We start from the raw sequence: 16,060 nt of genomic DNA, 5'->3' as shown, positions 1-16,060 counted from the left end.
CGGGGAAGTTGTGAGAACCCGATGTTCTCGGCTACGTGGCGCTGCTGCTAGCCGCACGCAGCCAGGCTGCAGGGGGCGTCCCCCTCTGGCCAGCCCAGGGACGACTGACTTGATGGTAGGTTCTGCCAAGCCTCTCACATGATTTTGTGAAACTCACGGGAGCGTGGAGCAGCTGCTGCGCGGAGGTGGCGGTGGGCTAAATCCGTTTAGTCCTTGCTCTGCTTTTCCTCCAGAAACGGATGAGTGGGGCCCCCAGTCTGAACCCGCCTGCCATAGTGAGGTTTGCTCACATCCAGTCCCTTACAGCTGCAGGGTGCTGTTACAGGTATTGATCGACTTACGACCTATGCAACTTACGACCATTCGACTTTACGACCACAATCGCTAGCCACGACTGCTCCGCGTGTGGCAGCGCAAACGTTGCCCAGCTGGGCGTACGACAGTGCGGACCAGCTTCCGGCAGCACTGCCATCTCCGCGTGCATATAGCCTATTCAGCTTACAACCAAATCGTGTTACGACCGGTCTGTCAGACCCAATCGTGACCGTAAGTCGAGCACTAGCTGTATTGCGAGCAGGGCACCGGCCCTATGGCCCAAAGCAGGGAAGGGACAAGAGGGAGAACGCGCCCTGTCCCTCCCAGCTCCTCTGGACTCGGCCCCACGTAGGGGCTGGCGCTGAAGACCTGACATTGTCCCTTCTGATGTTCATGGCTTTTGACCCATGTTCAGGTTTGAAATCTTACCCAATTTGAGAACGGAACGAAGTCTCCTCGTTTAGAGAATGAAAAACCCTGAACGCAAATCTCCGTCCTTGTCCCCATAAATCTAGGGTGCAGGAAGAATGTGGAGGCAAACCTGCCTCTCCTCAGTACTGCTCGAGCCACCCACCGTTCTGCCATTGAGAACTTTGCACGGGTGCCAAGTGCCACGCACAGTGCTGCCCCTGCATTCCCCGCGAGCCGTGCAAAGTATAGGAAAGACAGGCTGCTGGGGTGGAAAGCAGCAGGGAGAGACCCATGTTCGAGGTCCGACAAGGCAGAGCCGAGCAGCTGCATGAAGTTCTGAGGTAGAGGAAGGAGGATTATGACCAGAAGGAAATGAAACGGGAGACTCTCTCTATTAAGAAACTAGCAGCTTTATTACCCTTTAGGGGCCATGTCTTTACTTGAGATGTCGAAGTGCTTGAGGGAGGAAAAGCTGTAAGAAATGATGGAGATCAGGGAATAGGCCTTGGGGATCCTGGAGGGGGGTCACGGTGAGCATTCCATCTGCCGAGGAGACAGATGCCACAAAGCTCAGCAGGGGTTCGGCCTCTGGCCTCTGTTCGCCACCACTCAGTCCTCTCAGCTCCTGGGTGACCTGAGCCTCAGTTGCCAGCCACCCTGCTCCTGTGCCAGCACTACCTCCAGCTTCTTCCTTGGCTTGCTGCTGCAAGCGTCTACGGGCTCGCCGCCGCCCCTGCCACACTCGGTGCCACAAGGCACAGCGCCAGCTCACTGAGGAGGGGAGGGATATCTCCTTCCCTGCCTCGCCCTGAGATCCTCCTTGGGCTGCCTCATGTCCCTTGGGCCCCTGCTCTGCCAGGGCTGCTTGCCTAGACTGCCCCTCTTCTCCAGGGGCTCCATGATTGCCAGTCATTAGGGGCAGCTCCCCTGGCTGCCCAGGGCTCTGCATGGCCCAGTCCTGCACCATCTCTCCAACCTCTACAACCATCTCTTCTACCCCATCTTCCCCACCATCCCCTGCACATCCCTGCTGCTCCTCTCTCCCCTCCTCACAGCTCTTTTTCTGTCCATCTAGTTTCAGTCTTTTGTTTGTCCCTCCCTGAGAGGACTCTCCAATTCCACCTCCTTCTGACCGAGGTCTCTTGGTTCCCTGTTCTATATGACACCCCAGTGCTTCCCTGAATACCTGCACCAGGGCAGCAGTGAGCTGGGTGAAGGGTGCAAGGGGTAAAGGGATTGGTGTAGCAGAGAGCAGGGAGCTGGGGGAGCTGGGCTGCAGAAGGGGGAGCAGCCCCCAGTCCCGACCCCGGGAGGAACGGTGCTGGTACTGGAGGCTTCGGCAGTAATTGGCTGCCGCTCGGCAGCAGTTCTGTAAGCGCCCAGCTACCCGGCTGGTCACATTGGCTGCAACATTGTGACTGAGGTCAAAAGGGTCCTGGAGATTCATGGGGCCGAGGCGCAGACCCTCCCAGAGATTAGAGGGCAGGCCCCCTGCCACAGGCAGTGCCTGACCCTCCCTCAGGGACAGCAGTGAGCCACGGAGATCCCAGCAAGAGACACAGGAGAAGAACTGGGCTAGCAGGGAACCTGGAGGAGAAGGAAAAGCGGGGAAAGGCGGTCATTTAGAGCCCAGAACTGAGACAGGTCCTGCACCCGAGCCATTTCCTTGGCAGGACTTTCTTTGTCCCTTTCAAGGGGCTCAGCATCAGCAGAGTCCCAGGAAGCTAGACTTCTCTGATCCCTATGAACGAGAGGTCAGGCCGGGCGCGGTGGCTCACGCCAGTAATCCCAGCACTTTGGGATGCCAAGGCAGGCAGATTATGAGATCAAGAGATCGAGACCATCCTGGCCAACATGGTGAAACCCCATCTCTACTAAAAATACAAAAATCAGCTGGGTGTGGTGGCACGCGCCTGTAGTCCCAGCCACTCAGGAGGCTGAGGCAGGAGAATCGCTTGAACATGGGAGGCAGAGGTTGCAGTGAGCAGAGATCATGCCGCTGCACTCCGGCCTGGCGACAGAGCAAGACTCGTCTCAAAAAAACAAGAGGTAACGAGGTCAAACCTCTCTCCCTGCCCCCACATGATGTCCTTCCCAGATGCCGCTCCCTCTTGCTGGCCATGTAACCTTGGGCAAGCCACTTAATTGCTCCAAAACATGGTTTCTTCATCCATAAAATGACAGTAATAGTGTCAGGTATCTCACAGGCTTTCTGTGAGAACCATGCCTGACACACAGTGTGATGTTACCTACTATTGATGAACATCACTACTAGTCCTCTACCAGGCTCCCCAAACTCACTGAGGGGCTCCACATTTGTGCTGGGCTCTAGTCTCGAGGCATCCCTGGGGAAACTACAGTCCCAGCCATCGACTTCCACCTGTTCCCCGTCTCCTGTGAAAGTAAAAAAGGTGAGAGTCAGTCTGGAAACAGGGAGATTGAGGGTGGGGGTAGAAATGAGAGTGATAGCAGAGATCTCATTCACAGAGCTGCTTTGGTGTCTAAATGTGATGAAGAAGAGAGAGGAAGCTAACAAGATGGAGAGGGTGGAGGCTAGGCTGAGTACCTGCTTTCTGGGTGAGCTGGGACACAGTGGGCAACACAGGAGGGTCCCTGGTCTGAAGGAAATAGATCACCAGCAAGGTCAGGGCGTAGTTACTAAGAAGGGGGCCACTCCCTAGGTAAATAAGCAATAATTGTGGTTAGGTCAGAGGTGCTTCCAATCCCTTCATTGTCAGTTTTCTCAACCCCGGTGTCCATTCGGACCTACCTTCTCTCCCAGAATCCCTGCCTTTGTCCTGACACCAACTCAGCCCCAAGCCTGTCCTGATTCATTCTCACCTGACAGCCCCCGGCCCTGAGCCCAGCATCGGAGGGTGTACACGAGCGGCCGGACTCGATCATCCAGCTCAGAGCAGAGACTCAGGAAACGGGAGTTATGCAGGGCCAGCCTGGGACGAAGCAGGGACAAGGGTGTTAGGGCTTGGGGACATCAGAACATAACACCCCGTGCTTTCATTCCAGACTTGCATAACTGGGGCCAGCTGGAATAAGGCCAAAAGAGAGTTTCCCCAAATGTTGCTCAAACACTGAGCTTGTGAGAGAGTGTGCAAAAGGACAAACGTGTTCGGGAAACACTTCATCCTGTACGCCCATCCTGGACATTCACAGAGCACATTATTGTAAGACTGCTCATGAGAGCTGGTCACACCACTGCACTCCAGCCTGGGTGACCGAGCAAGATCTCATCTCAAAAAAAAAAAAAAAAAGGATTGCCCAGGACCTTTACTATGCAAAGAAACAAAGACAGGAAGGGAGAGAGGAAGGAAGGAAAGGAGAAAGGAGGGGAGAAGGGAGGAGATGGAGAAAACTTTTTGCATCTAATTTGGAATTTCCCACATTTATTCAACCACAGAACTCTTTTCTATATCCCTTGAAAGTAGTATTCTAAGGAACACGCTTTACAAACACTGAAATGGAAACGAGGCAGGAGGAGATAAAGGACAGAAAGAGGGATGGTCCCAAGCAAGGACAAACTTGAGACTCGGCAGGTACAGGAGTTTCCCAAGCCAGACTCTCCTGGCCCACCCTAGAATTCTCAGCTGGCCTTCCCCAAAGAAAGGTACCAATTACTGGCCAGGCCCGGTGGCTCACGCCTGTAATCCCAGCATTTTGAGAGGCTGAGGTGGGCAGATCATCTAAGGTCAGGAGTTTGAGACCAGCCTGATCAACATGGAGAAGCCCCATCTCTACTAAAAATACAAAATTAGCCTGGCGTGGTAGCACATGCCTGTTAATCCCAGCTAGTCAGAAGGCTGAGGCAAGAGAATCACTTGAACCCGGGAGGCTGAGGTTGTGGTGAGCCAAGATCGCACCATTGCACTCCAGCCTGGGCAACAAGAGTGAAACACCATCTCAAAAAAAAAAAAAAAAAAGAAAGAAAGGTACTGGTTACCGGTTACTGAGGGAGACATCACCATGGAGACCTGAAGGCCGATGACAGAACTTGACCACAGGGCGCCGGGCAGAGGGCACAGTTTGGACTCGGTATACTCCGGGGACACAGCCCCGGAGAATGGATCCCACCAGCTCCAGCATTGCTGTCCCCTCTGTTTTCTCCCCCTTTGGGGCCTCTGCTAGTTCCAGGGCCTTCCCCAGGTCCCCCTGTCCCCTGTCCTCCAGCAGTGGTGAGGCTGGAGGCAGAGACTGAGGAGAAGCAAGGGTCTCAGAGGCCAAGGCAGAGTCTGGAGTTTGGGGTGCCAGGGAGGAGGAAGGTGTTTCAAAGTCCAGGGCTTCAGAATCTTGGGGGGAAGCTGGAGGCTGTGAGTCTGGAGGTGAAGCTGGGGTGCAGGCCAGGGCTTGAGGGTCCAGTGGGGATGCAAGGGCCGAGTCCAGCGATGGAGATTCTGGAGCCTTTGGAACTGGCTGTGGACAGAAATGAGCTGAGTGAAATGCGTCTCCTGTCCCCTAAGCAGGGAACATCTCTATCGCCAAGATAATATTACTTCCAGCTTATTCAGCCCTATTCTAAGGGCTTTATACATATGAATTCATTTAATCTTCACAGCAACCTTTTTTTTTTAAGATAACTTTTCAATTTTATAAAATAAAAGGTCTGTCTTTGCAAAAAATTTCATTGTTATGAAAGACAAAAACAGAGGTACCATTACAGACTAAAGAAGACTAAAGAGAAACCATAACAGTCCATTTCCTGGACAGATGACCAAATTAAAGTATGACTGTAATATCTGTAAAGGTTTACATTTGCATCAATGTAACATCTCCTCAACTTAATAATGGTACTGTGGTTACACACTAGAATACCTTTGTTCATAATACACATTGAAATATTGAGGGGTAAAGGAATGTGATACATGCAACCTTCTCTCAGATGATTCAGAAAATATAAACAGTAAGAGTGTGTGTGTGTGTGTGTGTGTGTGTGTGTGTGTGTGTGTGTGTGTGTGAGAGAGAGAGAGAGAGAGTAGAAAGATAAAAGAATGATAAAACATTTTTTAAAAACTGCTCCTGTTGTCAGGGAGGGAACAGGCATATGGAAACTCTACTCTCTGCTCAGTTTTGCTGTGAATCCAACACCGCTCTAAAAAATAAAGTCGGCTGGGCACGGTGGCTCACGCCTGTAATCCCAGCACTTTGGGAGGCCGAGGCGGGTGGATCACGAGGTCAAGAGATCGAGACCATCCTGGTCAACATGGTGAAACCCTGTCTCTACTAAAAATACAAAAAAATTAGCTGGGCATGGTGGCGCATGCCTGTAATCCCAGCTACTCAGGAGGCTGAGGCAGGAGAATTGCCTGAACCCAGGAGGTGGAGGTTGCGGTGAGCCAAGATCGCGCCATTGCACTCCAGCCTGGGTAACAAGAGCGAAACTCCGCCTCAAAAAAATAAATAAATAAATAAATAAATAAAATAAAGTCTATTTTTATTTTTATTTTACCTTTTTTTTTGAGATGGGGTCTCCCACTGTAACCCAGGCTAGAGTGCAGTAGCTCACTGCAACCTCCAACTCCCACGTTCAGGCCATCTTTCCTGCCTCAACCTCCCAAGTAGCTGGGACTACAGGTGTGTACCACCATGCCCAGCTAATTTTTTTTTTTTTTTAAATAGAGTCTCACTGTGTCACTCAGGTTGGAGTCCAGTAGCACGATCTCAGCTCACTGTAACCTCCACCTCCCGGGTTCAAGCAATTCTCCTGCCTCAGCCCCCTGAGTAGCTGTTATTACAGGTGCGCACCACCACACCTGGATAATTTTTATATTTTTAGTAGAGACGGGGTTTCACCATGTTAGCTAGTCTCGAACTCCTGACCTCGTGATCCACCCACCTCAGCCTCCCAAAGTGCTGGAATTACAGGCGTGAGTCACTGCACGCAGGCTGTTGTTTTGTTTTTTTTGTTTTTTGTTTTTTAGTAGAGATGGGTTTCACTACATGTTGGCCAAGCTGGTCTTGAGCTCCTGACCTCAGGTGATCTGCCTGCCTTGGCCTCCCCAAAGTGCTGGGATTATAGGTGTGAGCTACCTTACCTGGCCCTGTCAATTCATTTTCATCCCATCTAATACCCATCCATGTTCATATCTCTCCTGTTACAATAAACCCTTTCAGGTAGGTCCTATTCTCTGTATTGTAGATGAGTAACTAAGGCATGGAGAGCTAAAGGACTTGCCCACACTCACATGGCCATTCTCACTGACTTCCCAGCTGCCTCCCTGGGGCACTCACTCACCTGGGGCTCTTCCAAGTCACCCAGATCCAAGAAGAGGTCAAGATCACAGCCATGGACATCAAAGCTGTTTATGGAAGAGCCAAAAGGGTGGACCACACAGCCTGGGTGCCAAGCAGAGAAGAAAGGTCAAGAGATGTTGGGGAGGAGCAGGAGGAGAAAGAACAAAAGGGGGCACAGAGATGGAAGAGCAACCAAACACCTCTAGCCAACAGAGGACCAGGGATACAGACAGAGAGGAGAAAATGCCAGGGAGGGCTCAGACATAGCAGGAGGTAACGTACCAGGGAAGAACTCTGTGAAGACCTCCTGCATCAGGGCCACCACCAGGCTCCGAAGTTGCCGCTCAGCCTCGGACAACTCCCTCAGCCCCACAAGCTTTATCATTTGTGCCCCCACATCTGCGGCCTCAGCTAGTGCTTTGGCCAGCTGGTGACTGTCAGGGGCTGCTCCTTTGGGAGATTTGGCAGCTGGGCTCTGGAACTCTTTCTGCTCCCGTGGCCGGACACGCAGGCGATGTCCTCCCAGGCTGTGCTGGGACTGTGACAAGACAGCCTCTCGAGCACGCACGTCCCCCATCTCCACAATGGCAAACACTCCCTGGTAAATAACAACAGGGGCAGAGATTATGGTTTCGGAACCAAGAATCTAAGCACGTGATCTACAGTTGATGAGAATCTTTGAAATGGGGCCTGTGACATAAATTGAAAATATTTGCTTGCTGTTTTCGTAACAGGACATATTTAGAAAAGCAACTTTCAGCCAGGTGCAGTGACTCATGCCTGTAATCCCAGCAGTTTGGAAGGCTGAGGCAGGAGAACTACTTGAGCCCAGAAGTTGGAGACCAGCCAGGGCAACGTAGTCAGATCCCATCTCTACATTTTTTTTTCTTTTGAGACAGAGTCTCAATCTGTCACCCAGGCTGGAGTTCAGCGGCGTGATCTCAGCTCAAGGCAACCTCTGCCTCCCAGGTTCCAGCAATTCTCCTGGATTACAGGAGCATGCCACCACGCCCAGCTAATTTTTGTATTTTTAGTAGAAACGGGGTTTCACCATGTTGGCTAGGCTAGTCTCGAACTCCTGACCTCAGATGATCCACTCATCTTGGCCTCCCAAAGTGCTAGAATTACAGGTGTGAGCTGCTGCACCCAGCCAGTACAATTTATTTTTTTTTTTTTGAGATGGAGTCTTGCTCTGTCACCCAGGCTGGAGTACAGTGGCGAGATCTCAGAACACTGCATCTTCTACCTCCTGGGTTCAAGCAGTTCTACTACCTTAGACTCCCACGTACCTGGGATCACAGGGGCACATCACTACACCAGGCTGATTTTTGTTGTTTTTTTTTTTTTGAGATGGAGTTTTGCTCTGTCACTCAGGCTAGAGTGCAGTGGTACCATCTTGGCTCACTGCAACCTCTGCCTCCTGGGTTCAAGCGATTCTCCTGCGTCAGCCTCCCGAGTAGCTGGGATTACAGGCACTCGCCACCAAGCCCAGGTAATTTTTGTATTTTTAGTATAGACAGGGTTTCAACATCTTGGTCAGGCTAGTCTTGAACACCTGACATCATGATCCACCTACCTCAACCTCCCACAGTGCTGGGATTACAGGCGTAAGCCACCTCGCCCAGCCAAATAACTTTTGTATTTTTTTTTTTTTTTTTTTTTTTTTGAGACGGAGTTTCGCTCTTTTTCCCCAGGCTGGAGTGCAATGGCGCGATCTCGGCTCACCGCAACCTCCGCCTCCTGGGTTCAGGCAATTCTCCTGCCTCAGCCTCCTGAGCAGCTGGGACTACAGGCACGCGCCACCATGCCCAGCTAATTTTTTGTATTTTTAGTAGAGACGGGGTTTCACCATGTTGACCAGGATGGTCTCGATCTCTTGACCTCGTGATCCACCCGCCTCGGCCTCCCAAAGTGCTGGGATTACAGGCTTGAGCCACCGCGCCCGGCCTGTATTTTTAATAAAGATGGGGTTTCATCATGTTATCCAGGCTGGTCGTGAACTCCTGATCTCAAGTGATCCTCCTGCCTCAGCCTCCCAAAGGGCTGGGATTACAGGTGTCAACCACCATAGACACCCCTAAATTGTATACTTTTTTTTTTTGAGAGATGGAGTTTCACTCCGTTGCTGAGGCTGCAGTGCAATGGCACAATCTCAGCTCACTGCAACCTCTGCCTCCCAAGTTCAAGTGATTCTCCTGCCTCTGCCTCCTGAGTAGCAGGGATTATAAGCACCTGCCACCATGCCCAGCTAATTTTTTTTATTTCTTTTTTGAGACTGAGTCTCGCTGTGTCACCCAGGCTGAAGTGCAATGTCACCTAGGCTAGGGTGTAGCGGTGTGACCTTGGCTTACTGCAACCTCCATCTCTTGGGTTCAAGCAATCTCCTGCCTCAGCCTCCTGAATAGCTGGGATTACAGGTATACACCACCCACACCCAGCTACTTTTTGTATTCTTAGTAGAGACGGCATTTTACCATGTTGGTCAAGCTGGTCTTGAACTCCTGACCTCAGGATCTGCCCACCTTGGTCTCCCAAAATGCTGGAATTACAGGCATGAGCCACTGTGCCCGGCTAATATTTTGTAACTTTAGTAGAGACGGGGTTTCACCATGTTGGCCAGGCTGGTCTCCAACTAGTAACCTCAGGTGATCCATCTGCCTTGGCCTCCCAAAGTGCTCGGATTACAGGTATGAGCCACCGCATCTGTATACTTTTTATGTGTTTGTTTGTTTTATTCTTTTTTTTTTTGAGACAGAGTTTTGCTCTTGCCCAGGCTGGATGTAGTAGGGCAATCTCAGCTCACTGCAACCTCCACCTCCCGGGTTCAAGCAATTCTCCTGCCTCAGCCTCCTGAGTAGCTGGGATTATAGGCGTGTGCCACCACACCCAGCTATTTTTGTATTTTTATTTTTTTGTATTTTTAGTAGAGACAGGATTTCACCACATTGGATAGGCTGATTTCAAACTCCTGACCTCATGATCCACCCACCTTGATGTCCCAAAGTGCTGGGATTACAGGCATGAGCCACCACGCCCTGCCACACCCTTCTGTTTTTTAAAGAGACAGAGTTTTGCTCTGTCACCAAGACTGGAGTGCAGTGATGTGATTATAGCTCACTATAGCTTTGAATTCCTGAGCTCAAGCAAACCTCCTGCCTCAGCCTCCCCAGTAGCTGGGATTATAGGGCACACCACCATGCCCAGTCTTACTTCCACCCTTATGCCAAACACAGCAAAGAACCAAAGTGAAGTCAGGACAAAGGTAGCTACTTGGACCTGCCCAGGCCAGTCTTCTGACTCTGAGAAACCACAGTTTACCAGACTTCATTACCACACCAAGCTTGTAACCAAAGCCCCAGCTAGAAATTAAGTGTCCCTTTGGCCTTGTCTGTGCTTCTATTTTTCTACAAAACCTCACAGAAAGCATCAGGGAGGGCAGGATTAGCAGATTCAAAGACCGTGTCAGCCAGGCGTAGTAGCTCATGCCTATAATCCCAGCCCTTTGAGAGGCCAAGGCGGGCGGATCGCCAGGCAGTATCACAATTATGAAGTAAGAGCCACGTGCCAATAATGGCAAGAGCAGGAAAAAGCAAAGCCTTGAACTGTCCAGGTCTGGACTTCTTGTTACATGAGAAAAATTAAGTTCCTATTGTTTAAGCCATTTGTAGTTTGATTGCTGAATGCAATCCCTAACAAACACAGGCTCCACCCCATTCTAAAAGATAATCTGGGCTGCAAAGGGATATTTGGGATTACCTAAGCCATGCCTACATAACAAAAGTGCAGCCTCAGAACCACAGTATGACCAAGGAACACAGCACTTCAATGGTGAACTTTTTTCAAGGGACTAAAGGACACTAACAAAGCCTACATGGAAGCAAGGCAAAAAGCACGAGCTTGTTTATCTAACACTCTACGAAGGACAGGGTGTTCCAACCAAACAACCCCAGTACCTCTCAGCGGAAGTTAATAAACTGGTAACTCGTTTATCAACCGGGTTCTTGTGGAGTTGATCCAATGGTATGTTGTGCTTTAAGCACCAACTTTTCACTATAATTATTTAATTGTTCACTTTCTCCTCTAGACTACTGACTCTTTGAGAGCAGGGACCATATCTATCCCATTCACTACTCAGAATGCAGCCCTAAGCATCGTGCCTAGTACAAAGTTAGCTGTGAATAAATATTTGGCAAATAAAGAATTCACTGAGCCAGGTGTAGTAGCTCATGCCTGTAATCCCAGCACTTTAGGAGGCCAAGGTAGGTGGATCACGAGGTCAGGAGTTTGAGACCAGCCTGGCCAACATACCAAAACACTGTCTCTACTAAAAATAAAAAAAATTAGCCAGGTGTTGTGGCGGGTACCTGTAATCCCAGCTACTCAGGAAGCTGAACCAGAAGAATCACTTGAACCTGGAAGGCGGAGGTTGCAGGAAGCAGAGATCACACCGTTGCACTCCAGCCTGGGCAACAGTGTGAGACTCCATCTCAAAAAAAGCAATTTACTGAATCGATAAATGACACACACAAAAAATCCCCGACTGACTAACTCCGGTGGAATGATAAAATTCAAGGGGTAGAACTGGGCACGGTGGCTCATGCCTATAATCCCAGCACTTTGGGAGGTTGAGGCATGCGGATCACCTGAGGTCAGGAGTTTGGCTAACATGGTGAGACCCCATCTCCATTAAAAATACAAAATTTAGCTGGGTGTGCTGGCACTCGTCTATAATCCTAGCTGCTTGTGATGCTAAGGCTGGAGAATTGCTAACCAACAAAGCCTACATGGAAGCAAGGCAAAAAGCATCAACTTGTTTATCTAACACTCTCCATAGGACAGGGTGTTCTAACCAAACAACCTCAGTACCTCTCAGTGGAAGTTAATAAACTGCTAACAGGTTAACAGTTACAGGCAGACATTGCAGGGACCCAAGATCGCACCACCGCACTCCAGCCTGGGTGACAGAGCGAGACTCATCTCAAAAAAACAATAGTAAAAATCAAAATCCAAGAGGAGGGGGAGGTGTGAGAAGCTCCCAAGGCTGGACTAGCCCAAGTACTGTGATGTCCATCAAGAACAAACCACATTAGGAACCAGCTCAAACAGCCTGTTGGTTTCTCTCTCTTGTCTCTCTGGTACACGGCACATCTGATTCTTTTTTTTTTTTTTTTAAGAAGGATTCTTGCTGTGTCACCCAGGCGGGAGTGCAGTGGCACAATCTTGGCTCATTGCAACCTCTGCCTCCCGGGTTCATGCGATTCTCCTGCCTCAGCCTCCCAAGTAGCTAGGACTACAGGCGCATGCCACCACACTCAGCTAATTTTTTATTTTTAGTAGAGACGGGATTTCACCATGTTGGTTGGCCAGGCTGGTCTCGAACTCCTGACCTCAGGTGATCCGCCCACCTTGCTTGGCCTCCCAAACTGCTGGGATTACAGGAGTGAGCCCCCATACCCTGCCCTGATTCATTCTTTACCCCCAGAGCCATTCACTTTACCTTGTCCTTATCCATGACAATACTGGCCACAGGTCCAAATGCTTGGAAATACTCAGAGAGCTGGGCAGAATCCACATCCCTGGGAAAACCACTGACAAACACACTTCGAAGTCCCTGGGCCTTTCTCGCAGCTCGTAGTTCTACCAGGTGCCGGTGCTTTCTGCCTCCCAAGTGGGCATCAAGGCTGGGTCCTGCAAAGACAAGTGTGAGACAGAAACTCCCAAAGCACTCTTCAGCGAGTCTGCCCTTGCTCTCTGCATACCTAAATCCTCTGATCCTTCCAAGCCACAGAAACTGACCTTTGAATAAGCAAAGTCCTGGCTCCTTTCACCTTCCTCTCTTATACATGTGTCTAAATAATACATTCTCTCTTTATTTTTTATTTTTACTTTTTAGACAGAGTCTCACTGTCGCCTAGGCTGAAGTTCGGTGGCACAGTCTCAGCTCACTGCAACTTCCGCCTACCAGGTTCAAGAAATTCTCCTGCCTCAGCCTCCTGAGTAGCTGGGATTAGAGACACGTGCCACCTCGCCCGGCTAATTTTTCTATTTTTAGTAAAGATAGGGTTTCACTATGTTGGCCAGGCTGGTCTTGAACTCCCGACCTCAAGTGATCTGCCTGTCTCAGCCTCCCAAAGTGCTGGGATTACAGGCATGAGCCACCGCACCTGGCCTAAATAGTACATTCTCTAAGTGATTCCCAAGAGAACTGGCTACACAAGTATTTCGTTTACTTTTATTTTTAATTTTTACTTAAAGACCAGTGTGATAGTATATCTTAAACCACCTATTTGTGCTAGGTAGAGTTGGAAAGAAATTAACAGGTAACTTATCCAGGTCATCCACAGAAAAACTAAAAATACTAGGATCCAGGCCAGGCACGGTGGCTCACGCCTGTAATCCCAGCACTTTGGGAGGCCAAGGCAGGAGGATCACAAGGTCAAGAGATCGAGACCATCCTGGCCAACATGGTGAAACCCCATCTCTACTAAAAATACAAAAATTAGCCGGGCGTGGTGGCATGTGCCTATAGTCCCAGATAGTCAGGAGGCTGAGGCAGAAGAATCGCTTGAACCTGGGAGGCAGAGGTTGCAGAGAGCCTAGAACGTGCCACTGTGCTCCAGCCTGGTGACAGAGCAAGACTCCATCTCAAAACAACAACAACAACAACAACAACAAAATGTATTAGGATCCTGGAATACGTCATGGATCATCTCTGGGCATGGTATGGTATAGTGATGTCAAGGGCAGGATCTGGAATCACACTGCCCTAGTTCAAGTCCCAGCTCTGTGAAACTGTATGAAATCTTGGTCAAGTTACAAAGCCTCTCTGTGCACCAACTTCCTCAGATATAAAATGGAAATAAAAGTACCTAGCATCTAACACACAGGTATTATTCATATATATCACTTGGAGAGTCTGGTACATGGTAAATGTCAAAAAACTAGCCATTGCTATTATTTTATTATGAGTTAGCTGCTTGATGTCAAAGTAAATGTGGGGCCAAGGAAAACTCCTAGGTTTCTGGCCTGGCTTATTGGATGAACAGTGATAGTGCCATTCACAGAGAAAAGGAAGAATGGAAGTAGGCCCTGTTTAGGGAAGACTGTGATTCCAGACTTCAAAAGTGGGGCCAGGCACTTTGGTTCATGCCTGTAATCCCAGTACTTTGGGAGGCCAAGATGGGAAGATCACTTGAGGCCAGGAGTTGGAGACCAGCCTAGATAACATGGCAAAACCCTGTATCTACAGAAAAACAAAAAATTAGACAGGTATGGTGGTACACGTCTGTAGACCCAGCTACTTGGGAGGCTAGCCAGAATGGCTTGAGCCTGGGAGATTGAGGCTTCAGTGAGCCAAGATCACACCACTGCACTGCAGCCTAGGTGACAGAGCAAGAGGCAGTTTCAGAAAAAAAAAAAAAAAAAAAAAAAAAAGGTGGAAGTTGAGGTTTCACTGAACTCCTTGTCTATCATACAAGAACCTTGTCTGTTTTTCCAAACCCATCTTCTGTCTCTTTCTCACTGGTACCTTATGGTCTAGTCATTCATGCCACCTATTTCATCCGTCCCCACCTTTGAGTAGGTCCTCTGTAGGGCTTCTCTGACTTGGTTACTGATTCCCTGTGGTCCCACAGTTCTCCAAACATAACTACAAAGCATTGAAACTTTCTCCATCTCTAGAAGGTGAGCTCCTCCATCTCTGAACCCCCTTCCCCCACCCTAAAGATCAGCAGAATACCAGCCACAGAGCATATGTCCAATAGATGATGGTTAAAGAAGGAATAAAACAATGAAACTTGCGTCGTGGAGATGTCGTATACTGAGGAGGAGTGTAATGTGGTGGGACTTTCTCGACTCTCCAAATCCCCTCGGACTTGCGGAGTAAAAACGGAGGTGAGACCCTACCAACCGACTTGACAGCAACGAAGATCTATAACCCTAACTTTCGCCAGGATCAAAAGACGAAAGCCCGCAACCACCCAGGTCCCTCACTAGCCACCGCTTACGGTTGGCTGTAGTAACGTGGCACAGGCAGCAGCGGAAACCCCCACGCGGCAGCGATTCGACATCCGAATCCACCGCCGCCATGGCGACTCTCCTGTACCGACAAATACACAAGCACCTCTGCCACGACCTGAACCCACTTCTCCAAAGCTCAATGCGCTCGGAAGGAACTTCCGCCCGTCCAATAGGAAGTGACAAAAAGTCTTCCAGTTGCGCGGACAAACTCCTCCGGAAACCAAGCTCCAGGGACTCGTGGTTCCGTTTCTAGCCGGCGTCAAGTCCCCGCCCATTTTAGGAAAAGCCGCGCGTTACGATGCTTATCTGCATGCGGTAAGCCGATTGGTGTGCTCTAAGCTGTTCAGACGTCGATTGGCCCAAAGCGTCGTGAATATTCATGAGAGCAGCCACAAAGGCCGGCGCCTGGTGGCATCTAGCGGCCCCTCCTTTGCCCGGTAGTAGACACTTGTGCGTCCGTACCCTCTACCCTTATTTACCCGACGAATAAAGGTGGAGGATCGGCGGCTTTCAGTCCTTTGCCCCACGGAGCCTAGGGCTGTCCCTGAACTTCCAACCTTTTCAGGGCTGTTACTCCCTCCCTTTCCTCCCACTGTCCTCTCGCAAAACGGGTATTCTGCGACTGCTTCTAGGGCTAGTTAGGGAGCTCTGCCACCACCGGGCACCTTCCGGACTCCATGAGGTCCCAGGAGCCAGGACCATTCCTTCCGCAGTATTGGGCTGCGTGATGTACCCCGGAGGTGCCAGAGCCACTGTCGCACCTCGGAGCAATGCGACAGTGTGACAAGACAAAACCGAGTGCTGGTAACCTAGTGAAGACACTGGAGGGGACGAATGCTGTCGAGCCCCAGCAGGTATAATTGTTAGTTCCTCCAAACACCGCTGAGATGTAGGCTCAGGACAGTGCGGGACTAAGGGAGCTGGGGATGCCCCAGGGACAGGGACCATAACAAGGGGGAGAGGACCATCAGATGGGCTCAGCAGCTTTTACTGTAGTTATCAGCCCACAGCTTTGAATGGTGCAAAGAGAAACGGACTTAAGGCGACAGTGAGCCAAGTCACAAGTGCTGAG

General features: G+C 50.1%; 1 protein-coding gene across 3 annotated transcripts; it reads right to left on the bottom strand.

The window, feature by feature from the left end:
• Positions 1-1,118: 1,118 nt before the first annotated feature.
• On the bottom strand, positions 1,119-15,745 carry TUT1 (terminal uridylyl transferase 1, U6 snRNA-specific). Of its 3 annotated transcripts, none has more exons than XM_032283114.1 (9): positions 15,451-15,745; positions 12,467-12,657; positions 7,252-7,567; positions 6,971-7,071; positions 4,682-5,151; positions 3,568-3,677; positions 3,293-3,403; positions 3,028-3,120; positions 1,119-2,313 (listed from the first exon to the last, which is right to left on the bottom strand). In XM_032283114.1, exons 2-9 carry the CDS (start codon positions 12,479-12,481, stop codon positions 1,163-1,165), a joined length of 2,367 nt encoding a protein of 788 aa, XP_032139005.1. In that variant the 5' UTR covers positions 12,482-12,657; positions 15,451-15,745; the 3' UTR covers positions 1,119-1,162. The 3 variants fall into 3 exon arrangements, with proteins under 3 accessions (XP_032139005.1, XP_032139004.1, XP_032139006.1); XM_032283113.1 differs by lacking the exon at positions 15,451-15,745 and adding an exon at positions 14,976-15,229; XM_032283115.1 differs by lacking the exon at positions 15,451-15,745 and adding an exon at positions 15,114-15,222.
• Between the last annotated feature and the right edge of the window lie 315 nt (positions 15,746-16,060).

Source organism: Sapajus apella, unplaced genomic scaffold, assembly GCF_009761245.1.
Source record: "Sapajus apella isolate SASKATOON/1434 unplaced genomic scaffold, GSC_monkey_1.0 scaffold14, whole genome shotgun sequence".
NCBI lineage: Eukaryota > Metazoa > Chordata > Mammalia > Primates > Cebidae > Sapajus > Sapajus apella.
This window is presented reverse-complemented; position numbering and strand designations above follow the sequence as displayed.

Excerpts from the sequence above, each read along its gene's own strand:
- TUT1 (XM_032283113.1), bottom strand. The coding sequence starts at position 15,057 with ATGGCGGCGGTGGATTCGGATGTCGAATCGCTGCCGCGTGGGGGTTTC. Across the intron at positions 7,072-7,251 it reads CTTCACAGAGTTCTTCCCTG|GCTGTGTGGTCCACCCTTTT; the intron begins GTACGTTACCTC and ends CTTGGCACCCAG. Across the intron at positions 3,678-4,681 it reads GATGTCTCCCTCAGTAACCG|GCTGGCCCTGCATAACTCCC; the intron begins GTAACCAGTACC and ends GCTTCGTCCCAG.